This window comes from Acinonyx jubatus, chromosome B1, assembly GCF_027475565.1.
Source record: "Acinonyx jubatus isolate Ajub_Pintada_27869175 chromosome B1, VMU_Ajub_asm_v1.0, whole genome shotgun sequence".
Taxonomy (NCBI): domain Eukaryota; kingdom Metazoa; phylum Chordata; class Mammalia; order Carnivora; family Felidae; genus Acinonyx; species Acinonyx jubatus.
In genome coordinates, this window is record NC_069382.1 from 15,038,652 (window position 1) to 15,065,327 (window position 26,676).

The following is a 26,676-nucleotide window of genomic DNA, read 5'->3' on the forward strand; positions in this document are numbered from 1 at the left end:
GAAGGGCATAATCCTCCCTATAAAGACACTTATGGAAGCTGCAAAAATTCAGTCACGAAGACACCTTAGGGGCAAGAGAAGCTAGGAGATCCACTCTTCATTCTGACAGCCACGTGCTCGGCTAACATCAAATGTGCTGTCACTGAGGAAGGAGGGGAAGACACTGGGGCGGACAACCAGCACGCTTTACCATCCGTGACAAAGTAATTACTATCTTGCAGTGTGCTCCCCTCTTCAGTCTCCATACCCCGAGTCACCCCAGCTCTTTTCAGTCCCACAGACGCCCTCTGCTCCCTGCCACCACGGGGCCTTTGTGCCTACCATTTCACCTCCATGGAACATTCACTCCTCCCCCACCCCAGCAACCCGATTCCACATCACAGCGTCACCCGCTTCCCCGTGAGATTCATCAGGGATCCTTCAGTAATATCTACTGTTCCATAAGCTCCAGGACAACAAGGATTATGTCCACTCTGAGTTATTACTATAAACCGAGAGCCTCACACAGCGCCAGGCATGTGGGCGGTGCTCAATGAATGCTGACAAAATACAAATAATAAGAGCTCATATTTGAAAGTTTACTATGTACCAACCGGTTTTAAGAGCTTGAGAGGATAAATTCATCTTAAACAATCCATGACGTAGATTGTACTACTACTTTACTTTCCAGATGAAGGAATTAAGAAGTTAAAGGTCTGGCCCCAGGCCCAATACCTTAGAAGTGGCCTAACGAGGACCTGAACCAGCACAAGAGGTTGAGGGCCAGTTGCCTTAACCAGGGCACTGCACTTACACCTCACGAACAAAGGGATTCAAATATTCACTGAATGCCTACTGCGTGCCAGGTGGTGTTCTAGGCACCCGAGGAACAGCAGGGAACAGAACAAAGTTCTGCTTTTTAAGCTACTCCTATTGGGGAGAGACAATGAACAAATTAAAAAATGAACATAGAGGGGCGCCTGGGTGGTGCAGTCAGTTAAGCGTCCGACCTCAGCCAGGTCACGATCTCATGGTCCGTGAGTTCGAGCCCCACGTCGGGCTCTGGGCTGATGGCTCAGAGCCTGGAGCCTGTTTCCGATTCTGTGTCTCCCTCTCTCTCTGCCCCTCCCCCGTTCATGCTCTGTCTCTCTCTGTCCCAAAAATAAATAAACGTTGAAAAAAAAAAATTAAAAAAAAAAAAAATGAACATAGGGGCGCCTGGGTGGCTCAGTCAGTTAAGCGTCCGACTTCAGCTCATGATCTCACAGTTCGTGAGTTCAATCCCTGCATCGGGCTCTGTGCTGACAGCTTGGAGCCTGGAGCCTGCTTCGGATTCTGTGTCTCCCTCTCTCTCTGCCCTTCCCCCACTCAACGCTCTCTCTCTCTCTCGCTCCCAAAAATAAACAAACATTACAAAAAAATTAAAAAATGAACATAAAATATTGGCTTGGTAGAGGTGAATGCTATGAGAAAAAGATCAGAGTAAAGAAAATATACTGATGGAGAAAGGTGATATTTTCTATGAGGCAGCAGAGTGGATTGCTATGATATGGTGACATCTGAAATCTAAAAGGAAGCATAGGAGCAAGCCTTACAGAAGGCCTACAGAAGAGCAATCTGGGCACCTGAGATGGTACATGCAAAGGCCCTGAGGTGGTACATATTTAAGAACTTGATATTAAAATGCTGAGGGAAATAAGCCAGTTACAGAGGGACAAATAAATACTGTATTATTCCACCTATATGAGGTATCTAAAACAGGCCAATGCATAGAATTGTTTTCTTTTATGGGGCGCCTGGGTGGCTCAGTCGGTTAAGTGTCTGATTTCAGCTCAGGTCATGATCTCACGGTTCTTGGGTTCAAGCCCCACGTTGGGCTCTGTGCTGACAGCTCAGAGCCTGGAGCCTGTTTCAGATTCTGTGTCTCCCTCTCTCTCTCTGCCCCTCCCCCACTCGTGCTCTGTCTCTGTCTCAAAAATAAACATTAAAAAAAATTAAAAAAAAAAAAAAAAGAATTGTTTTCTTTTTAAACTATTCCAAAAAACAGAAAAGGAAGGAAAACTTCCAAATCCATTCTAGGAGGCCAGCATTATCCTGATACCAAAACCAGATAAAGACACCACAAAAAAAGAGAACTACAGGCCAATATCTCTGATGAACACAGATGCAAAATCCTCCACAAAATACTAGCAAACTGAATCCAACAACACGTTAAAAAAAAAAATCGTTCACCACAATCAAGTCGGATTTATTTCTGGGCTGTAAGGGTGGTTTAATATTCACAAATAAATGTGACACAACACATCAATAAAAGGATAAGAACCATAAGGTTATTTCAATAGAAGCAGAAAAAGCATTTGACAAAGTACAACATCCATTCATGATAAAAACCCTCAACAAAGTAGGTTTACAGGGAACTTATCATAATAAAGGGCATATATGAAAAACCCACAGCTAACATACTCGATGGTAAAAAATTCAGCTATTCCCCTAGGATCAGGAACAAGACAGGGATGTTCCCTCTCACCACTTTTATTCAACATAGTACTAGAAGTACTAGCCACAGCAATCAGACAACAAAAAGAAAGAAATCCTCATAAGGAAGAAGCGACTCTTTACAGACAAGATACTCTATGTAGAAAACCCAAAAGACTCCATCAAAACACGGCTAGAACTGATAAATGAATTCAGTGAAGTTGCAAGATACAAAATTAATGCACAGAAATCTGTTGCATCTCTATACACCAATGATGAAGCAGAAGAAAGAGAAATGAAGGAATAAGTCCTATTTACAACTGCACCCAAAACAATAAGACGCCTAAGAATAAATCTAATCACTGGCATAAAAGACCTGTACTCTGAAAACTATAAAACACTGATGAAAGACATTGAAGACAACACAAAGAAATGGAAAAACATTCCATGTTCATGGACTGGAAGAACAAATATTGTTAAAATGTCTACACTACCCAAAGCAATCTATACATTCAATGCAATCCCTATCAAAATACCAACAGCATTTTTTTAAATGTTTATTTATTTACTTAGAATACAAGCAGCAGATGGGCAGAGAGAGAGGGAGAGAGAGAATCTCAAGCAGGCTCCACGTTGTCAGTGTAGAGCCCAACGCAGGGCTTGATCCCATGAACTGTGAGATCATTACCTGAGCTGAAATCAAGAGTTAGATGCTTAACTGACTGAGCCACCCAGCTGCCCCAACAGTATTTTTCACAGAACTAGAACAAACAATCCTAAAACGTGTATGTAACCACAAAAGACCCCAAATAGCCAAAGCAACCTTGAAAAACAAAAGCAAAGCTTGGAGTCATCACAACTCTGGACTTTAAGTTATATTACAAAGCCGTAGTGTGTAATATGCCACTATGGGACTGCACAAAAATAGACACACAGGTCAACAGAATAGAAAACCCAGAAACAAACCCACAACCCTATGGTCACTAAGTCTTTGACAAAGCAGGAAAGAATATCCAATGGGAAAAGGACAGTCTCTTCAGCAAATGGTGCTGGGACAACTGGACCACTTTCTTGCACCATACACAAAAATAAAATTGATGAAAGACCTAACTGTGAGACCTGAAACCATAAAAATCCTAGGAGACAGCACAGGGAGTAACATTTGGCATTAGCCATAGCAACTTTTTTTTAGGCAGGTCTCCTGAGGCAAGGGAACCAAAAGCAAAAATAAACTGATGGGGCTTCATTATAACAAAAAGGTTCTGCAGAGCAAAGGAAAAAGTCAACAAAACGAAAAGGCCACCTACAGAATGGGAGAATTTTGCAAATAACATATCTGAAAAAGGGTTAGCATCCAAGATGTATAAAGCATTTACAAAACTCAGCACCTAAAAAAACCCCAAATAATCCAATTATACACTGGGCAGAAGACATGAACAGATATTTCTCTAAAAAGGCATCCAGACGGCCACAGACACATGAAAAGACGACCATCACTTATCCTCAGGGAAATGCAAATCAAAACCTCGCACCTGTCAGAATGGCCAAAATCAACAACCCAAAAACAATGGGTGTTGGTGAAGATGTGGAGAGAAAGTAACCATCACGCGCTGTTGGTGGGGATGCAAACTGGTGCAGCCACTGTGGAAGACAGTACAGAGGTTGCTCAAAAAGTTCAAAATAGAACTACCCTATGATCCAGGAATTGCACTACTGAGTTTTTACACAAAGAATGCAAAAACCCTAATTCCAAGGGTACGTGCACCCCTATGTTTATAGCAACATTAGTTACACTAGCCAAATTATGGAAGCGGCCCAAGTGTTCATCAATTTGTGAACGGATAAAGCGGTGGTACATATATACGACGGAATATTACTCAGCCATTAAAAAAGAATGAAATATTGCTATTTGTAATGACATGGATGGAGCTGGAGACTATTATGCTAAGCAAAGTCAGTCAGTCAGAGAAAGACAAATCCCATATGATATATACAGAAACAAAACAAAGGAGCAAAGGGTTTAAAAAAGAGAGAGAGAGAGAGAGAGAGAGAGAGAGAGAGAGAGAGAGAGAGAGAGGCAAACCAAGAAGCAGAATCTTAGCTCTGAAGAACTGATGGTTACCAGAGAGGAGGTGGGGGGAAATGGTAATGGGATTAAGGAAGGTACCTGTGATGAGAACCAGGTGATTCGAATTAAAATAAAAACTTGAAAAATCCTTTCCCTCCCTCGTCTTAACCTTAAAGCTAAACTAGCTTCACGAGCATGTTTTCTAGAATAATCAGTTAAATGTCAATTGTAATGACTCTATTTTTTAATTAAACTGGATTTTTTATAAGTGAGGTATAGCGGACATATGTTAGTTTCAGGTGTACGACATAACGATTGGATACTTGTATATACTGAAAAATGATCTCCACAATTAGTTAACGTCTGTCACTAAACAGAGCTACAAATTTTCTTCTTCTTGTGACAATTGTCCAGATCTACTCTCTTAAGAGCTTTCAAACATACAACACAGTATCACCTCTATCACCATGCTGTAATTACATCCCCGTGACTGTTTTCTTTGATGGGAAAGTTGTACCTATAATTAATTATAAGTAATGTTAATTTTTGAAAATAAGTTTTTATGTACCGGTTCTCTTGAGGAAAAACTAAGTTGGCTCCAAAGATCTTTAAAGAGCTTTAGTTTTAAAAGTCTCTACCTGAGAGCGCGCCTCGGAAATCCTACTAACCCCAAATAAACAACTGCTTAAAGTAGAAGCTTACCTTTTCTCCACTTCTTTTCCTTCAGGAGTTGAAGGGATGGGTGAACCACAGTGTGTGGAGAATTCTTCTTCATCAGCATATATAGCAGTGCTGTGTAAAGGAGGGTCTGCAAAAGACGTTTTTTTTTAAAGTACAACTTTCAAAGTCTGGCAGCTTGGGCAGCGTTTAAGTTTGTTCCCTTACAACGGCGACCTCAGTTTTAATGGCTACCAATTACACAGGCTACTTCCTTCCCGAATGTTCTTGCGCTCACACCTCAACAATGAGAAATTTAAACGATTTCATTCGTAAATACGTGGGCATTTATCAGTGGTAACCTGTATTACTGTATTTACATGCTATCTGGAAATTTTTTAAGGATATAAAAGAAATTTAAAGAAGCCTGATGTTCTCAGTCCTCACCTGACAGAGCATCACGGCCCTACTTGAGAGATCACTACACTCGTGATCAGCTCCGAGGCTTACAGGGCTTGGCCCACGGGACTCTAGAACCTCATCAAGTTCCTAGCTGGGAGGAGGGGGCCCTCTGGGGAAGGGTTCCAGTCTTCTCCCTCCTTCTCTTCCCCTGCACCGTTGAGCCTTTCACTAGCACAAGGAGCTAACTTCAGCAAGCAAGATGAAAGGGAGGGCGACCAAATGGCCTTGGTGGAAAGGCACAGAAGAGGACCCTGGGGGGAACAGAACACTCCTACCTACTCAGGTAAAAAGAGAGACCTCAACACACTGGGCTGGGGCTGGGCTGGTGGCAAGAGGGGAGAGCCTGGGGGAGGGTGGGAGGCGGCCAGGAATGGGAGAGTTGAATTGCTGCAAGTGGGGGGTGGGGGGGGGGGTGCCTGGTAAGAGCCAAGCTACCACTTGTGTTTGAATTTTAGCAATTTTAGTCCGGCAGTGGCAGCGTAAGCACCATGGTGTGGATTAAACGGCATGGGTTCAGACAGACAGTTGCTTAAGCAGTGAACACGTCCATGCACAATTTTAACATCAGTAATATACTCTGTGTTGCCCTCAACTAGGCAAAGGGATTTATTCACTACTGCCCATCACAAAGAGTAAAAGAGAAACAAACCAATCCTGAATCTCCGTGTGTAACCAGTCATACAAACTGGACCCTCACACCTCAACACATAAAGATACCCCAATTTTAACAAGATGAATACTCCAATTTAAAAAATGGATAAATGATTTGAATAGGCAGCTCCAAATACACAAATGGGCCAAGAGACACATAGAAAGATGGTCAGCATCATTAGTCACTAGGGAAATAAAACTCGAAGCCACAATGAGATACTACTCCACATCCATTTGGATGGCTAGCATCAAAAAACAAAACAAAACAAACAACCCCAAGTGAGGATGTGGAGAAACTGTATTACTAGTGCAAATGTAAAATGAATGTGGTGGCCTCAAAAAAGCGAACACAATTACCTTATATCCAGCAACTCTACTTCCGCGTAGGTGCTGCCAAGAAGTGAAAGCAGGGACTCCCATGGATGTTTGAACACCCGTGTGTATGGCAGCATTATTCCCAATAGTCACAAGGTAAAGGCAACCCCAGCGTTCACTGCCAGATGATTGGACATACACACAGGATGGAATATTACTCGGTTTCAAAAGGAGAACTCAGACACAGGCTACAACACGGGGGGACTCTGAAGACATAATTAAGTGGAAAAAAAGAGGAAAAATATCGTCTGATTCCTCTCAAAGGAGGCACCTAGAGCAGTCAAATTTATAGAAACAGAAAGTTGGGCTGGGAGGTGTGGGGAATGAGGAGGTGTGGCTTAATGGGCACAGACTTTCAGTTAGGGGCAAGGGGAGGTTCTGGGGGGATGGGGAGGATAGCTGCAGGACAACGGGAGCGTGGTGATGCCACAGAAATGTACTTTTAAAAATGGTTAGGGGCGCCTGGGTGGCTCCGTTGGTTAAGCGGCCGACTTCAGCTCAGGTTACGATCTCATGGTTTGTGAGTTTGAGCCCCGCGTCGGGCTCTGTGCTGACAGCTCAGAACCTGGAGCCTGTTTCCGATTCTGTGTCTCCCTCTCTCTCTGCCCCTCCCCCGTTCATGCTCTGTCTCTCCCTGTCTCAAAAATAAATAAAACGTTAAAAAAAAAATTTAAAACAAACAAACAACGGATTATGGAGCTAAAACATTTTTTAGGAATGCAGTATGACGCCTGCTACAGCACACAGGAACCGTGAAAAGACTCTGCTAAATGCAAGAAGCCAGTCACAAATGAACACGGAGTAGGACTCCATTTGTATGAAGAGGCACAAACAGGAAGGAGGTGTATGGCTGGCAGAGGCTGGGGGGGAAGGACGGGTGGGGACTGAATGCCAACAGGCACAGAGTTTCTTGCCAGGGTGCTTAGGATGTTCTGGAACAGACAATGGTGACGGTTGTGCAATTTGGGGGCCACACTAATGTACCACTGAAAAGGAGGTATTTTCTTTAAAATTTTTTTAAATCTATTTATTTTTGAGAGAGAGAGAGAAAGAGACAGAGAGAGAGAGAGAGAGAGCGCGCGCACAGGGGAGGAGCAGAGAGGGAGACACAGAATCCGAAGCAGGCTCCAGGCTCTGAGCTGTCAGCACACAGCCGGATGCGGGCTCGAACTCACGGACAAGATTCATGACCTGAGCCGAAGTCGGACGCTTAACCGACTGAGCCAGGTGCCCAAGTTCTGCTCATTTTTGACCTCTGAAGTGGCCAGTGAAGTAAACAGAAGCAGTCCCACCTGGACCAGGTGCCAGCCCTGCTTTCCTCACACTCCAAGAAACACAGATGGAGCTCTCCCCCTGGCTCTCCCAAAGCATCCTCTGCCTCTGTGTATTTCCGCAAAGGGAAAATTATCCCTCTTCTAAGTAAAACCTCTTACTGAATCACTCTATGGTTTGAGTGGTCATATGGAGTGAGAAGTATAGTTCATATTCCTCTTTCTACAGAGTACTATAATAGGTGTCCTATTAGGACTGGCTTGTGGACAAATGCTCCTAGAAGAGTTCCACTTTGATAAATGTTTAACAGACTTCTTAATGGGGTGCCTGGGCGGCTCAGTCTGTTAAGTGTCCAACTTTGGATCAGGTCATGATCTCATGGTTCATGGGTTTGAGCCTGAAGCCTGCTTCAGATCCTGTGTCTCCCTCTCTCTCTGCCCCTCTCCTGCTCGTGCTCTGTTTCTCTCTCCCTCTCTCTCAAAATAAATAATGAAACATAAAGAAAAAAAAATTTAAAAAAAAGAGTTCTTACTTCTAATGTACTTAAAAGTGAGAAAAATTAACTCAAAATATTAAGTACTCCCCAGAACACTACAGTCATATGCAGACAGCTGATTTTTAAAATCTGAAAAGATGTCCATATTAAGAAAAAAATTTTTTTAATGTTTATTTTTGATAGAAAAAGAGACAGAGGGAGAGCGCGGGGGAGGGGTGGAGGGAGAGAGGGAGACACAGAATCTGAAGCAGGCTCCAGGCTCCGAGCTGTCAGCACAGAGCCCGATGCATATTTTTATTAGTAACTAGCCCAAAGTTTTTAGGATAAACTACGTTAAAGTTTTTAAGATGAAGATTTAAGATACTAACCGAAGATTTCATAAGGTTCTTCATCTTTCTCATGTTCACCCAGTCTGCTGATGCTGGAGATACCAGAATTATCGGGAAAATCAAATACATTAGTAGGCTTCTGCTCTGGGCCAGCTTTCTAAAAGTAAATAAAGTCAAAGTCATTGAATTAGTTGTAACAACCGGGAACATTACAAAGTTGATTTATTTAGAAAGGATAATCCTGCTATCGTTGCTGCCTAAAGAAATGATCCTTAACACTTTTTGAGGGGGGAGTTGGGGGAAACAGACCCCTTTGAAAAACCAAGACAGGGGCTGGCTAAATTCTATCAAGGACCAGAGACTCAATATAGTAGGCTTTGCATCTGTTTCAACTGCTCAACTCAGCCACTGCAGTCTGAAAGCAGACAGTGACCTTGCAGAAAGAATTAAGCATGGCTGTGTCGCAATAAAACCTTATTTATGAATACTGAAATTTGAATTTCGTATCATTCTCACCTATCACGAGATAGTTGTCTTTTGATTTTATTCCAACCAATCAGAAAGGTAAAAATCTTTCTCAGCTCACAGGGTTGTACAAAAACAGGGAGCAGGCCAGATTTGGCCCATGGGCCATAGTTTGCCAACTGCTGATCTAGGGGAAGCTATGGGCCCTCTCCCCCACGCACCTGAAAGTTCATAAGGATACACATGGGTAAAAACTCCCAAAGAAGAGACAAGGGTTTATGGTTCAATATACTAACAGGCCCCATGACATTTACTACCCCAAATCTTCATGAAAGACCAAAACATACAGAAAATGAGAAAAAAAATCCATCACAGCTCTGGGAAATGGGGAAGGATGCCATTTACAGAAAAGAAAACATGAGGAAATTCTAGAAGATATAAAGGAGATGGTGTAAAATTGACCAAACAAAAACTTTCCCACTTACAGACCCTCACTATAAAATCTGTCACGGAGTACTTGGGGGTGGGATGCCAGAGAAGGGGAGCTGACAGGCCTTCCCATCCTCTGAGATGCAAATCAGCCTCCAGCTTCCAGCTGCCTTCCAAGAAAAGAAAGAAGTCAGGAACGCTAAGAAATCCATCTCAGGCACTTTGGACTTCCAGCGAAGGCAGGCTGGGAGCAGAGCTTTAAAACTTGAAGAATTCCGTGCCAGGTATGCCGGACTTTAGCCAAATGGCTAAGTGAAAAAAGCAAAATACAGAAAGCTGTACAAATTTTTACAGGATATCAATTATCCAAATGAAAATAAAACCAACCTAGGCCCAGAAAAAAAGATTCAAAACGTTAACAGGGATCATTTTTTGTAACATACTGGCAAAGATGGGAGGCAAAGGAATACACTTTTCACTACAATAGAACACTGAGCTCACCGAGTGAAGTCTATGCGACTCGAAGCTTCCCACAAAACGTTCATCATTTCGTATTGTCAGTTATGAGATAATTATATTAAAGTGAGACGATAACTTACATCTTTCGTGGAATGTGTTTTTCCTATAGAGTTCTTTGAAGATCTCACACTATCGAACAGCAAAAACACACAAAAAGGAAATATTTAAAATAACTGGGGAAACCCCATAACTTACAACCCTTTCGAAGCATTTTTTTCCCCCAGATTATTGTCATCAGTTGCACAGAGAGTGAGCACCCAGAGAAAGTCAGGTTATGGCAAAATCCTTTGGGAAAACAGAACCTGTATCTCACACACATTTTTTTTTTACAGGTCAAATCATATCACCGGTGTATAAAATAGCACACCTCTCTCCCTCAGGGACACAGAAAACTCTTCATCCTGCTATTTTCCTTTCCCCTGAAGACAAGTCATAGTAGCGACTGACAGTTTCAGCAGAATAGAGCAAAAGGGAAGTAGGCTGGCATTTACTAGGCACCCGACACCCATTCTAGCTTGTGCCTGGCTCTTGCACGTATATTTCCTCATTTAGCTCCAACGGTCCTATAAAGTAGAAGTGAACCCCATCTGCAGAGTAAATTTGCCCAAAGCGGCACACAGCCAAGAAGCCGCCCACGTCAAAATTTCCAGCAGTTCAAATCCACAGCTTTCCCCTTCCCACTGCTAATGCCCCTCCCTTGGGCACTGGGATAAAAGGACAAAGTTGTAGATCTTCAACAAGCGTAAACAAGATGTAACAACAGTGACTAAAATACAGACTGGAAATGGGGGGGGGGGGGAACAGTATTTCCAGTGAACATGTACCGTGTATCCTCCGTGCACCAGGCATCGCAGGACGGCACTGGGGGTACTTGGGTACGATACCATTACTCACTCTCTGACTCTACGACTTGCTGTGCAAGCACCATTCGTGGAAAGCAAAATCAGTCCGGCGTGTCGGAATCAATATTTCGTTGAGTAATGTTTTATTTGCTAGAATTTCAAGAACATTCTGTATATTCTCTACCCACGTTCACCTACTGTTCACATGTTGTCTCATATGCCCTCTGTGTAGACTAGAGACAACGTGCACCTTTACCCCTAAATAATTCAGTGTGCCTTTCCCAAGAGAGCATTATCACACATTGCCACAGTACCATTTCCCAATTAAGAAAATGAACACCAATAGGATCATATAATCTACTGTCCATATTCAAATTCTACCCACGTCCCCAGAATTTCCCTCAACATCTTCTTCTGTATTTTCAAAAAGGAAATACAAAAGAATAGAAAATGTAAGATTGCATTGAACGTTTGATCTTCATAACCTTTTTGTTGTTGTTGTTCTAGAAGTGTGTGGTGCACACGTGTGTATTAATTGGGATGTAAAACATCATTACTGTGAGTCACAGTAAACAAAACTGTGGAACTCTTTAGAGCGGTGGTTCTCAAACTTAAGACATCAGAATCACCTGGAAGGCTTCCAACAGACTGCTTGGCCCCACCCCAGAGATTCTGATTCCATCCACCTGGGATGGGATCTGAGCTGCTGCGTTTCTAACAAATGCACATTTCTAAAAACACTTTAAGGACCACTGCTTTATTTGATTCTCCGTTCCAAAGAAGAAGGTAGACCAGGTACTCATTTTACAGCATTTATGATTCCAGGGTTCGGGAAAAAGAAGTTACGTGACTTATCAAAGGTCACACAGCCAAGTAACAGAAAGAGGACTAGAAACCAGATTGCAGAACTTCTTATCCTCCTTTGACCCCTGGCTCTTGCCTCCTCTGTGCTTAAAAAAAGGTCAAGTTTCCACCTTCCCTAAGGGTAGGAGCAAGGTGCTGTTTCCAAAGATGGAAACCTCTGCGATACCGTATGGAAAAGTTTTGGTAGATGTGCACCAGTGAGTTTGGGGGAGAGGGATGAACAGATTTCAAGAGTCTCAAAGGCAAAAATGTTGTATGTATACACACACATGGAGAGAGTGGGACTCTCCATTGGGAGAGTCTTTGGTTCTCCCCCACCATCAAGAGTCCCCACAGCAGTCTAGTCTCAGTTCATTCCACCTCCCTGCTCTGTCCTGCTCCAGGCTTTCCCCTAAGCTCTGCCTGGCTTGCATTCCGCTGTCACCCTGCATCCACAAATGCCACCTCCTACAGGGAGTCTTCCCACAGCCCAGGAGGAACTCCTGGACATGTGTATGTATGACCTTGCGTCCCCACCATAGCAGGCAGAGACCCCTTTAGCTAGGACCACACCAGGCCTTCGGGTGCGCTCAAGACACTGCCAGCAGGGCAACTGTCAACAAATCCATTAAAAATAACATTCCAGGGGCGGCTGGGTGGCTCGGTCGGTTAAGCGGCCGACTCCGGCTCAGGTCATGATCTCACAGTCCGTGAGTTCGAGCCCCGCGTCGGGGTCTGTGCTGACAGCGCAGAGCCTGGAGCCTGCTTCGGATTCTGTGTCTCCCTCTCTCTCTGCCCCTCCCCTGCTCGTGCTCTGTCTCAAAAATAAATAAAAACATTAAAAAATTTTAAAAAATAACATTCTGGAGAGCAGTTTGGCAGCCTATATTTAAATGCATGCCCTTTTTGATTAAGACTAAACTGCGTGACCCATCCTGGACCCCTTTTTAAGAATAACAAGCGACAGCTTGGTGCACCGGCTAGAGATTTGGTTCAGCTTTAACGTTCGTGTTACAAACACGGCAGGGTCTCGAAAATAAGAATCCTGACCGCCAGCCAGAGGGCAAACTTTCTAGAATGTAAAGTCTGGCAAGCAGGAGGCGGCTCAATGAGTTATTTGTTGGATATTTTGTTTCAAAATACTTCCAGCCTGCTTTAGCCTACACTCGCGCACACAAAGCTAACCTCTTCCACCCGCCAGGCAGTTTTCAGCTGTAACTGCTTTAAATCTCGCGGCCACCCTATGCACTTGGGGCTAATATTCCCATTTTATAGGTGGAAGACGAGACCCTGAGCGAGTTCCGCAGGGGCAGAGCCAGGGAGCCTCGCTACGCAGCACGAACAGCTCCGAGAGGCACAAAACGCGGCAGGAAGCGAAAGAGGTAAACGCCGGTGCCCGGGTTGCGTCCGCACGAACCGAAGTACTTACCCGCCGCGCCCCGGGCCCCGCACCCGCCGCGACGGAGCCATCCGAGTTCAAGGCTCTGCGGGTAAATGGAGCCAGAAAAATCCCGCCAAACCGCGCGCCGCCCCAAGCGGTCAATCTGGACCGAGCCTGCGCGCACGCCCCGCCCCGCCCCGGACCGTTTAATCCCGCGGGTCCTCCCGGTCCTGGAGCGCCTGAGAAATCCCGGCTGGGATTGTAGGAAAGCGGATCTGGAGTCAGCGCCTTCCAACCAATTGCTGATGGTCCCTGAGACGTCAATAGTTAGCCGGGCTTTTCCCCGCGCCCGCGCCCGTTTTCCTAAACTCGGCAGTTCCGGAGCCGTAGGGGCCCGCCCAGGGGGCGGGGAACGGGAGGAGCCGGAGCTGAAACCAGGCAGCGCGGTGCTTCTGTGGGTACCCGGTCCAAACCCGGGTGGGCGCTCCCGGCGCTTAGGCTCCTGGGCAGTGAGAACGATGCATCGCCAACAAGGCAGGATTTGACTCTGCTGCTGCCCTTTAGCCAGCTGTGTGAGCTCGGCCTGTTATTTTCACCTCTACTCTAGTTTCCTCATTGTAAATGGGAAGGGCCCTTTCTGGAGCTAGTATTCTCCGATTCTTCTGTTTACAAATTTATTCTGCGAAAGAATGTTGGGCCTTTACCACACTATAAATAAAAATGAACTTAAAATGGGTCAAAGACCTAGACTTAAAAAGGAAAATGATGCAACTTTAAGGAGAAAACAGAGCAAAGATACTTAATGACCTTGAGTTTGGCAATGATTTCGTGGCTGTGATGCCAAAAGCACAGTTTGGGATCACGGAAAGTTCTGGAGATGGATAGTAGGGGATGGTTGTGTAACAACGTGCCTGGACCTAAGTGCATGCCGCTAAAGTGTACAGTTGAAAATGGTTAAAAAGCTAAAGTTGATGTTATGCAGATCTTATCACAATAAAAAGAACATATTTCATGCATACAAAAGAATATAACATGTATAACGTAAAGACAAGCAGAAACACCCATGTACTCACCACTGCATTAGAAAATAAATCGTGATCATTCCACCAGCCTTGGTAAATCCCTAAAGAACGTATTAATTACTGTGTATTTCTCAACTTTATATAAATGATATTTAGTATGTACTTTGCAAGTGCTCTTAATCAAAGCTATGATGTTTAGATTTAGCCACATCGATTCATGTAGCTGTAGTTCATTCATTTTCATTGTCTTTGGAATGCTTTAAGTAAAGACTCCACATTTCATTTATCCATCCCCCTGTGTATGGTTGTTTCAGTCTTTTTGCTCTGATCAACAATGCAGTGCCCAACATTCTTATAAGTGTTTCATATGACACATATCTGAGAGGTTCTCTACGGATAGACCTGGTAGAAATATTATTGCCTCAGAATAAAGACATTTTAAGCTTTACGTGATAATGCCAATTTTATACCTTGTTTTGTAGATTACAGTTTACATCCCCCATCGGCAGTATATAAAAGTCCCCTTAGCTCTATATACATGTCAACACTTAGAGTTTTTAAGACTTTTACATTTTTACCTAACTAGTGAGTTGAAATGGTATCCTATTATGTTTTTCATTTGCATGTCCCTTAAGACCATCATCTTTTCATCATTCCCAGTCCCTTCCTGATTCCTCCTCACTGAAATCACCTCACCCAGGAATCATTTGGGCAGTTGCCATAGGGGAATAAATCACCTTTCAGGAACTGAAGGTACCACCCTGCTGACGGGTTTAGAAATGGGGTTCCTGGAGCCACTGAAACTCGTCACTCTTAATAGAGTCGACAGGTAGCTCCATTTTCTGGGAAAAGGGCCATGGGTCTCAAACTTGTGGATCCGAAAAAAGAAACTGCCCAACAGTGAAGACGGGAAGATGTTCAGCACTGGATATGAAATAAAAACTAAACCCAAATAGGTGTAAAAAAATGAAAGGAGTTTATGAGCTTATGTCACTGAAAAACCCAGATGCAGGATGGCTTTGACAGCGACGACAGTTTGACCTAGAGGTCTGAGAAGCCGTCAGGGCTCTGACGGGGCCATTTTCTTGCCCTTCTTGTACATCAGCTTGTTATCAGGCCGTGTACATCAGCAGCAGCATTGGCAGCGACACTTGGGTTTATTGAGCATTTACTATGATCCAGGCACTGTTTTAAGTAGTAAACCATTTAAACCTTTCCCTAACCCTATGTGGTGAGCACTATAATCCCACTTTGCATACGAGGAAACGAAGGAGCAGTCCCACAGGTGCTAAGAGGTAGTGCCTGCATTAGATCTTAGGATCCGAGCCCAGAGCTTGCACCTAGCAGCTGTTCCAAATCTCACATCAGGACTCCACCATTCAAAACAAAGGGAGTAGCTATGTCCCAGTATTCCCAGAAAAAAGCTTAAGCTTTAACGGGGTTTTGGTGACATACCTACATGTGTCAGTGTTCTCCAGGGAAACAGAACCAATAGGAGGCGTGTGCACACCCACACTGCCTATATATATGTATATGTATGTATATTTATAAATATAAAATAAATCTCTCACGTATACGTATTTAAAAAATAAAGTACCCAACTGTTAATACAGGAAGAGGTTCAGCACTCTGGATGGAATATTTATATACATCTACATGAGAGAGATTTGTGTTCGGGAATTATCTCACACGATTGTGGAGGCTGGCAAATCTGAACTGGAGAGGGCAGGCCAGCAGCCTATATATTCAGGTAAGAGTTGGTGTTGCAGCCTTGAGTCTGAATTCTGCAGGACAGCATGCTGGAAACTCAGGCAGAATTTTTAGGCTGCAGTCTTGAGGCAGAATTTTTTCATCACTGGGAAATCCCAGTCTTTGCTCTTAAGGCCTTCAACTGATTGGGTGAGGCTCACCCACATTGTGGAGAATAATCTGCTTTACTCAAAGTCTACTTATTTAAATATTAATCACATTTAAGGGGCGCCTGGGTGGCTCAGTTGGTTAAGCGGCTGACTTTGGTTCAGGTCATGATCTCGCGGTCCGTGAGTTCGAGCCCCGCGTCGGGCTCTGTGCTGACAGCTCAGAGCCTGGAGCCTGTTTCAGATTCTGTGTCTCCCTCTCTCTGCCCCTCCCCCGTTCATGCCCTGTCTCTCTCTGTGTCTCAAAAATAAATAAACGTTAAAAAAAAAATTAAAAAAAAATAAATAGTAATCACATCTAAAAAAAAAAAAAACACAAAAAACCCTTTCCAGCAACATCTAGACTTGTGTTTGACCAAGCAACTGGGGATTATAACCTTGACCCAAAAACATTAACAAAAAAACAACCTCTGGATCAACTCCTGGGGTCAAAGAACTGGAATACACTCACAAACTTCCCGGAACCACATGGATTCCTATTGGGATTGGGGTGGTGGGTAGGGGTTGGAAATTGGGAAAGCAGGAAATGGATGCTGTGGAGACAGGCAATTCCAATTCCCCTGCAGAAACTTGCCCACGGTTGGTTGCAGAGCTCATCTGTCATAGGGAAGGCAGGATTTCAGCCTAGGTGTTCTAATACCAAACACATTGGTTCCACTCCCTCATGCTGCCTTCTCGGTTAAACTGTCAGATGCGAGCAGTGATTCTCAAATTGGGTGAGGAAAGGGGAGAGGAAAGGGGGCGGATTCCAGGCTCTCTGGGGTGCGCGTGGTATGATGAAGCAAGTAATGCTATAACATGGACAAGACTCCCAGTTGCTGTGGTCAGAGGTTGGGAGGGAGCCTTGCCTAAGATGGCAATTTCGAAGTTTCTGTGGTTTTTCGTCCCGCTGGGGCGGAGACCAGAACACCTTCATGAGCATCTGAATGCATAAAGCCCGGTGTAGAGCCCGGTCTGGGTGGAAGAAAGTGAACGCGAAGGCCTAAGACAAGTATCAGAAGTGTGGGGGCTGGAGGCCAGCGGCTCGAGAGGCGAGAAGGACCAGTAAAGGGAAAAAGAAAAGCCCAGCAGATCAGAGAGGTTGCAGCCAAGGGAAGATGCGGTCACTGGGAAACTACGAAGACAATGGCAGATTACTTTTTCAGGAAGCCGTTGCCCATCAATACAGGAAAACCTTGGTTTGCGAGCATAATTCATTCTGGAAACATGCTTATAATCCAAAGCACTTGTATATCAAAGCGAATTTTCCCACAGGAAATAATGGAAATTCGGATGATTCATTACACAACCCAAAAATATTCATATAAAAATGATTACAGTACTGAAATACAATACAATATAACAAAGAAAATACAAAATATAAAGAAAAATAAACAAATTAACCTGCACTTCTGTTTGCAAACTTCATGGCTGGTGTGAGAGAGACAAGACACAGGAGGGTTATTGTGTAGGAGATTTTCACTATCACTAACGGATGTTGACTGCAATGCAGTATTAATAAACTCTTGTCATTTACTGTATTTCATGTAACTGGCAATAAGACAGCAAAGGAAAGGGTCTATATCTGCAGGCAGCCTGACCTAGAAGGAAGCAAAGCATTCCTAAGCTTACTCTTGGATGGAAAAACAAGGGACTGTCCATAGGTGCTTGGAAGTGACATAAAATACACAAGTGCCAGTTGTGGGCACCTTCCAATGTTCTGAAAGATCACTGATTTCTGCAAACACCACAGCCTGAGACCAAGCATGCAAGCGTGGGAGATGATCACCCACAGTCCCACAGCGCACACGTGTGAGATAGAGAGAGAAAGAGAGAGAGAGAGAGAGAGAGAGAGGAACCATTGGCTCGGTTGTGATCATGTGACATCCGGCGTCTCGTACTACTCATATTACAAGACATCGCTCATTTATCAAGTGAAAATTTATGAGAAATGTTTGCTCATCTTGCGGAACACTCCCAGCCACAAGTTATCCGCAATCCAAGCTTCTACCGTATTTTCTATCGTCAGATGCGTGCATTGTGTGCACTCTTTCCATCGCCGTTAACCCTTTGTGAATGCTCGTTAAAGTCAACAACCTTGTAATCTTAGCGTACCTAGGGAGGTTGGGAAGAATTAGGGACAGTGGCCAGGACGGGTGAAGCATGGGTGTGGGAAGAGGGCTAAACACACAGGAGTGGAGGGAGGAAGGTCTGGAGCCCTGTAAGTAGCCTGGGCATTGTGAACAACCAGAGGGTGCTGGGGGATAGCAGAGGACAGGTGATTGCAGAAATTCTGGAGGACATCACGGTGGGAGGAGCGTGATGTAACACACTTTCATGTTTGGACAGTGAAAAAAACCCCACCACTATTGGAGCACCTGGGTGGCGCAGCAGGTTGAGCATCCAACTCTTGGTTTCGGCTCAGGTCATGATCTCTGGGTTGTGGGATCAAGCCCTGCACTGAGCTCCACACTCAGTGTGGAACTGCTTAAGATTCTCCCTCTCTTTCTCTCTCTCCCCACCCCAACCCCTCTACTCTGCTCCCATTCTCTCCCTAAAAAGAAAAAAAAAGTTTGATAAAACAAAAAAAACAACCAAAAAACCCCACCACAACGATTGCTTTTATAATACAGATGTAAAAAATAAAGAACTACAAAACATCTCGGACCTCGGGATGAACTGAATGCTTGGGCACAGACACTCCTCTGTGGAAATATATCTTCCCCATGAAATGGGTTGATGTATATATTAACTTCATGTTTTGGAATTATTAGTTTGATTTTCATTTCTTTATTTATTTTTGAGAGACAGAGAGAGACAGAGTGCGAGCAGGGGAGGGGCAGAGAGAGAGAGAGAGGGAGACACAGAATCTGAAGGAGGCTCCAGGCTCTGAGCTGTCAGCACAGAGCCCGACACAGGGCTTGAACTGGGCTGCCCAGGTGCCCCTATTAGCTTGATTTTTAAGTGAGAATATTATTATTTACCTTACAGGTTTACCATGAAGGTAAGAGGTAAAGAATGTGGAGTATTCATATACATTTATGTATACGCTTACATATATACTTACATATACACTTACATATACGTCCATATCCATACATACACACATGCTTACCATTTCTTACTGGGCCTCCGCTTTCTTTCAGGGGAGCTCTTCTGTGGAATTTCCTGTTCAGAACCGTGGCCACCAGAGGGCAGATGAAGACCAGGACTGGAGGTTTGAAGATGTAATTGGAGACCAGAGTTCACATTTTCTGGTTCAAAGTCTGTTCAAGATTAGTAAGGCTATGTCTCTGAACTACCTGTTGCTCAACTCATTTTTCCTTGTCATGTGCATTATCCTTTCTTATACGTCAAGCTCATGCCTTTAAGTCTCCCTGAAGGCAAAGGGTATGATATTCTCGTGTGGGAAAGAAAATAAAGGAAATAATTTCTTTCTCAAATTTCCCTTCTGTTTTTTTTTTTAACTTCCTGCAGCACCTACTAATTACTGGGTGCACAGGAATAACCCACTGAACTTGGCAGCTCTCTTTGGGAAGAAACTAAGGTCGTTATCTGTGGTAAACAGACCAACTGCTCACCATCTGTAACAATGACGCTGCGAAACGAACTGAAAACGTCCCGCGGGGCAAGGCCAGGGCCAAGAAGGAGGAGACCTCGGCTTGGACGTTCCCTTTATGACAAAGAGGAAATAAAATTCAGAAAGGAAGTAGTACGCGGTATATTTTTCAGTTGGGGGGGCAGAAAGAATTTTCCATTGCCGCGAACTGCGATGACGTTCGATCCCTCTGTGTGTCACAAGCTCTCGGACGTTTCCTTGGCTCTGATACCCACTACTGAACTTATTTGCCGTGCAACCAACGTCCTACTTTTTCTAGACCTAACTGGCACTGCCCGCAGCCAAACTGAGATCACATGCCTGACCACTGCATCATGACCTGCAACGTCACATGTTTCAGATTCCATTCCCAGCTCCCTGCAGGGCTGCGTCTGGTGCAGGAAGCCTGGCAGGACCATTCCAGCAAAGTCCAGGATTTCTCTGGCCAAGCAATAGCTGATTCCAACCTGCAGAGGAATTCGTTTTATGACTCAAACTTGCGAAAGGGACACATGAGCGCACAAGTGAGAAAGAGAAAACAAAACAACACCCCAGAGGAAGAGATTTTGGTAAGAAAATTAAGAGAACTAAAATCTCTACAGTAGAAACTTTCTTTGTCTCTATGATTCACTCTCAAGCTGTGCCCCCCCCCCCAAAAAAAAAGAAGAAGAAAAAGAAGTTTCTGAAAACAGTTCTCATCCTTTTAATGTCCCTGCTCTCTGACACGACTTTTGGGTGGCCTGAGGACACACAGTTGTGCAGCTGACCTTGTTCACAGAGTTCAGGGCAACTGGAGTCCTTACCTCAGGGATCCTTCACTGCTCAGCTGAGAAAGGAAAAGAGCCAGAGCACCATCAGCCAGACAACCTCACGCCAGACGTACTTCCCTCTCCAACCCCCAGGTGACACAAAAACCTTCTTTCTGGAACCTTCTGTAAGAGTAAACAGCTACCCCTACCCTCTGGCTGCCACCCTGTTCTCACAGGGCAGCCTGCTCACCCCTTTAACCTTGTCACTTAGCATAAAGAAAATCACTACCAACCACCCTCCCTCTCCACCTCACACCATTGCCAGGCCGCAAACATGCCAGGCTCTTTATTTCCTAGGCTTGGAGAATGGGAGAAGGCTTCCCAGAGGAAGTGGGATCTACAGTTTACCTGGAATAGGAGCAGGAGCCAGGTAGGCCAGGGTAAGCGTGCTCTAGGGAGACAGAGCATGTGCAAAGGCCCAGTGGTGAGCGAGCATGTGACGTATTCTGGAAGCTAGCACAAGTTCAGCGTGGCTGGAGCAGAGTTGGGGAGGCAGCAGAAGACGAGGCTAGGGACATCAGCAGGGGTCCTCCAGTTCCTTCCTCCTCAAAATGTTCTGCACAGACCAGCAGCGCTGGCATCCCCTGGGGAGCCTATTCAAAACGCACAATTTTAGGCCCAGCGCCCAACATGTTGAATCCGCATCTGCATTTTAAGATCCCCAGGGCATCTGAGGCACAGTGAAGTCTGAGAAGGCCTCCTCTAAGTCTTTTAAGCAGTTCAGACTTGGGAGCAACAGGAACTTTCTGAAGGTTTAAACGGGGCAACCACACGATAAGACTTACGAGTTAGAAAAATCATCCTTGCTGCAAAGCAGAGGAAAACAGGGTGAGTCAGTAGAGACCCACACAGAGACAAGGAGGCAGGAGGCCAGCGAAGAGGCCAGTGCAGTGGTCCCAGTGGAAGACAGCTGCCACTCTGGGCAGCAGGAAAGGGGGAGTGGACACATCCAACAGATGATAGGAGAAAGCCTCAGCAAGACAGTGGCGGCCCTGGAATCCCTCCTGGGTGCACCACCTGGCGGGGTGGGGGGGGGGAGGGCGGGGGAGGGGTGCCGGGGGAGCTGTCGGGAGTGCAGCAGGGTGGGGAAGGCGTTATCAGTGGGTGTGGGAAAGCACAAGACTCTTAAGGGAGAGTCCCTCTGTGTGTGCACAGGCTGCAGATGTTGCCCAACGCAGAATGTGAGCAAACCGGTTTCACACACACTTCACACGTGTCCCGGACTGTGCCTGGGGCTTAGGTGCCCCTGTGGCAGGGCCCCGCTGCTGCTCTCAGGACTTACCCTCCGACTTTGGCCACATGCAAAGCAGGGAGCCTGCCCAGAGCTCTTGGGGGAAAATGCAGCAGCTTCAGTATTTAGCAAGGACAATTTCTCTTAGGGAACGCTGACATTCCCCTCCCCACCCCCATGAAAAATCTCAACAAAAGTGAGTGGCTAAGAACTTGTACTTACCCAAAAACAAAACCCTGCGTCTGGCCAAGAACAGAACATCTCTGTACCTTAAGAACAGTGCCGAGAAGCAGAATTGAGCCAGCAAGACGCCTACCATTTCAGCAGGCCGACAGTGAGAAGTTAAAAGTCAAAAAGGAAAAATGTGGATTTTTTTTTTAAATGCCAAATAATGGCTAAAGGGTAAGGTGGGTCGATTTCCCCGTGACTCGTGCTGAGCGAAGGAGGGAGTTCAGATTTGGGCATCTCCTCCAGGACCCCGTGGAGAAAGGGCTGCCCTCGGGGACCTCACATCTGCAGACTCACGTGGTAACAGGGGCTGCGCTTTCTCGGCTCTGGGCGCTGAGGCTGCTCCGGCCGAGGACGGAGGAATGGCCACTTCCCGTGATACATGCAGAGGGGGCTGGAGGTGGAGGGATGGGAGGGACGCTCGGTCTACAGCCCTAAGGCCTTCTGCCCTCTGTCCTCCTGCCCTGCCTGGCAATTGGGACAGACTGGCAGACTTCTCTCCTGCTTCTGCTGCCAAGAAAGGAAAAGATCACTGGAAACGTGGACGAAAATTCCAGAGTCGATGGCATCTGCCCGCCTCCACCTTGTGACATGAACTAAGCTGCCAACTCTCCATTTACAATGGAGAGGTTAGCTATACCTGAGGACTGTCTAATGAAGGAGACTTGTCTGACACAGTGATGGGCATCACACCAGGGAGGGGGAGGGACAGCAAAAAAGTTGACCGAGGCAGAGAGGTCTTGCAGTCGGAAAACTCAGGAGTAGTTAGCTGATCTCCCGGACTTCCCCGGAGCCCCTGTCCCCACCGCCCGCCCCCCACCCCCCGGCTTCTGCCCTTTCTGCCCTGCTGGAACGCTTATGTCCACGGTGGCCACCACTGTGGAATCAGCAGACGTTCCTCTGTCCCCTACCTTTTGATAGCATATGACATAACTGATCCCCTTCCTCCCCGAACCTTTTCTCTCTTGGCTTCTGGGACACCCCATCTTTGGTTTCCCACCTTCTTCCACGGTAGGCCATTCTCAGTCCCCACTGCTGGCTCCTTAATTCCCTTTCAAATAGGCGAGGCCGGTTCTGTCTTAGACCTCCTCTGGTTCGCATCCAGGTTTTCTGGTCCCCCAGGGTCCCCGGCCGAGTCTCTTTCACCTTCTGTGCGCTGTTGGCTTGCCAGTGTGTTATCTCCCGCCTCACTGTCTTCTGGGCCGCACACTCCTGTCTTCACATGCTGGTCGGGCAGCCACCTCCAATAGAAACGGTCCAAATTCGACCCCTGACTCCCTCCCCCCAAAACCGATGCGAGTCTTCCCAGCTCGGTGAGGGCGGGTGCACGTCCACCCCCCTGCGCTCACATCCTGAAACCTCCGCTCCCCCAGGTCCCCACGCGCGGTCCTCCCCCCGCCCTTTCCTCCTCTGTCTCGGCTGCCACCAACCTGGTTCAAGCCACCATGCCCTATGCTGTCCTCACACGGTCTCCAGGAGTGGTCTTTGAGAAGGGGAACTCAGGGAGGGTAACTCCTTGCCTCAGACACCTCTTTGGTTTCCTCCTGAACCCAGGGTAAAATCCAGATTCCTTCCTGGGCCGCGAGGCCTGCTAACTTGGCCCTCCTTCATCTCTAACTGTTCCCCAGTACTACACTTTCCCTTGCTTATGATGCTCTAGCCTTACTCACTTTCTTTTGGGCCCTGGGATGCATCGGGCTCTTTCTCACCTCAGGACCTTTGCACTCACGGTTTCTGCTTTTTGACCTCCTTCCCCAAACCTTGCAAGGCTGGTTCCCCTCCTCCTTCTTCCGATCATCCCCCACAGTCACCTCCTCAAAGGGACCTCGTCTGACCGCAACACTTAAAACAGGCCTCTGGTCCCCTCCCCAATCCTCTAGCAATTGTTTTCGTCAGAGCACCATCCCAATCTGAATTCTTGTGTTTGCTTTTTTGTTTCCTGTGTGTCCGTCCATCTCTGTTACACAGGGAGCCTCGTCAGGGCGAGGATCCTGTCTGCTGAGCTCACTGCTGTGTCCCCACAGCACAGAACTGGGCCTGGCCCTTAGCTGAGGGTAAACACATAACTGTGGACTCACCCCCTGCCTAACAGGGGTTTGTGAGGACTGAATGGGGACGTCAGTAAGGAATGCACACTGGCGGGCACACTGGCCGTACCAAATCCACAGCCCCTGCAGCTGTTACTGAGGAGGGTTTCTAGAACTTCTGAGGGACCTCATGAACCTGCCGTTGGCCTGTGACCCAGCTTTCCACGTATCTTCTTCCTCAAACAGAGCGGCTGGCTCTAGGAAACTTTTAGTCCTTGGTGGATTTGGGGTTACCAACATCACAGAGAGCAACTCTAATTTCTGAGAAGCCGTAAAACCAGAACAAAACTCTGGGAGGTGGTGTTAGCTCTTGCCAGGACAAAGAACGATCATCACAGGGCAGGAATCGAAACCATCTGTACCGAAGCTTCGAGGCAGAACTACTGGCACTGAGGAATAACTCCGCCGGCAAGTCTCATCAGGAAGTTCACGGTCTAAGACAAGAAGAAACATCCATGGCGTGGGGTTGAAAGCTTGGGTCCGGAGCCAGACGGAGTCCATGCCGTCTGGGCGTGGGACACTGATCACATTATCTGTGTGCTTAGATTTCCTCGTTGTAAACTGGGGACAACGGTAGCATTTGGCTCCAGGGGTTGTAATGTAAAGTGGGTCATCTGTGTAAAAATGCCAAGAATCGTGCCTGGCACGGGGCGACGACGTCCAAAGCATTTTAGTTATTATTATTATTCCAAGTAATCTGAAATGTGGGAGTGGGGCAAAAATATTTACCAAGTGCCAAATATACTTAAAAACAAACTGCTTTTCTGAGTTTAGATCTAGAGTGAGGGTGGGTCACAGCTGGGGCCTGCAGGGGGGGGCAGGAGGAGCCGGGAGGGCACAGCCACTAAAGCGCTAAGTGGTTTAGCATTTCTGCCCTACTCACACCTCCTCGCTAGGGCTCTACAGGGGAGACTCCTGCTCTCTGGCTGTTGTGTTGTTTTGTTTCAGAGAGAGCATGCACAGGGGAAAGGAATAGAGGGTGGGAGGGAGAGAGAGACAGAGAGGGAAGGAGGGAGGGAGGGAGAGAGAGACAGAGAGGGAGAGAGAGAGGGAGAGAATCTTAAGCAGTCTCCACGCTCAGCATGGAGACCAACACAGGGCTCGATCCCACAACCCCGGCTGGGATCATGACCTGCGACAGGATCAAGAGCTGGACGCTCAACCGACTGAATCACCTCGTCGCCCCTTTGGCTATTCTTGAAAGAAGCTTAACCCCCAGGGCATCTGGACGGAAGAAAAGACTGCCTCATTCCAAGTCAAGCCCCTCTCTTCTCTTCTGGCTGGGTTTGAGACACAGACCACAGGGCTTTCGAGGTCTAGTTTTGATTTGTGGGATGGAGTGCCACTGGATATCTACTGCCGTTGAACAGGCACGGACCCCCAACAGAGCACCATGAAAGGTAAGAATCGAAAGGCGGTTAGAACTCCCAGAGCTCAATAAAACACACAAACAACCCAACTTGTAAAAAAAAGAAGAAAAAAAAAGGGCAAAGGACGTGAAGAGGCATTTCTCCAAGGAAGATGGACAAACAACCAATAAGCACAGGAAGGGGTGCTCACCCTGACTAATCATCACAGAAATGCTCAGCGAAACCATGATGAGATAGCTCTTCACACCCACTAGGATGCGCACTATGAAAAACACAGAAACCAACAAGAGAGGATGTTTACAGACAGGATGCGGAGAAACTGGAATCTCCGTACATTGCCAGTGAGACGGTCAGTGCAGCCGCTGGGGAAAACAGTATGTTAATTCCTCAAAACTTAAGCACAGAACTACCCTATAATCCAGCGATGGCACTTCTAGGTAAATACCCACCAGAATGGAAAGCAGGGACTAAAACACGCTCCCAGCAACGTTATTCTCAATAGCTAAAAGGTACGAGCGACTCAAATATCCTTCAACAAACGAACGGATAAAGAAAACGTGGTCTGTGCACACAATGGGGTATTCCTCAGCCTTAGAAAGGAAGGAAATCCTGACACATGGTACGACCTTAAGGATATTGCGAACAGTGGAAAAACCAGTCCCAAAGGACAGCTACACCGTAGGATTTACCTAGGGTCAAATTCATGGCGACAGCCAGTAGATTGGTGGTCGGAGGCTGGGGAGAGGGGGGGATGGAAGCTAGTGTTTAATGAGTAGAGTTTCGCTTTTGCAGGATGAAAGAGTTCTGTGGACAGATGGCGCTGATGGCCGCACAACAATGTGAACGCACCTGATGTCTCTGAACCGTAGGCTTGAAAATGACTACGACGAGGGGCGCCTGGGTGGCTCCGTTGGTTAAGCGTCTGACTTCGGCTCAGGTCAGGATCTCACGGTTCATGGGATCAAGCCCATGTTGGGCTATGTGATGACAGTGTGGAGCCTGCTTAGGACTCTCAAAATAAATAAATAAAACATTAAAAAAAAAAATTAACTGGGGGCGCCTGGGTGGTTCCAGTCAGTTAAGCGTCCGACTTTGGCTCAGGTCATGATCTCACGGTTTGTGAGTTTGAGCCCCGCGTCGGGCTCTGTGCTGACAGCTCAGAGCCTGGAGCCTCTTCAGATTCTGTGTCTCCC

General features: G+C 46.2%; 1 protein-coding gene and 2 long non-coding RNA genes across 3 annotated transcripts in view; 1 reads left to right on the top strand and 2 right to left on the bottom strand.

The window, feature by feature from the left end:
- The window catches only part of CENPU (centromere protein U), a 41,060-nt gene extending 27,465 nt beyond the window's left edge, over positions 1-13,595 (bottom strand). The window contains exons 1-4 of the mRNA XM_027077113.2: positions 13,292-13,595; positions 10,258-10,306; positions 8,804-8,921; positions 5,225-5,330 (exon numbers count right to left, since the gene is read on the bottom strand). Of these exons, the coding sequence (XP_026932914.2) occupies positions 5,225-5,330; positions 8,804-8,921; positions 10,258-10,306; positions 13,292-13,332 (314 nt within the window). The 5' untranslated portion in view covers positions 13,333-13,595. The remainder of the gene's footprint in view (positions 1-5,224; positions 5,331-8,803; positions 8,922-10,257; positions 10,307-13,291) is intronic.
- On the top strand, positions 10,960-21,196 carry LOC128314323 (uncharacterized). Its single transcript, XR_008295835.1, has 3 exons — positions 10,960-11,814; positions 13,138-13,244; positions 19,307-21,196. It is a non-coding gene; the product is annotated as an uncharacterized LOC128314323 (long non-coding RNA).
- On the bottom strand, positions 20,431-22,813 carry LOC106979317 (uncharacterized). The gene is made up of 3 exons (XR_001430929.3): positions 21,353-22,813; positions 20,916-21,160; positions 20,431-20,584 (listed from the first exon to the last, which is right to left on the bottom strand). It is a non-coding gene; the product is annotated as an uncharacterized LOC106979317 (long non-coding RNA).
- Between the last annotated feature and the right edge of the window lie 3,863 nt (positions 22,814-26,676).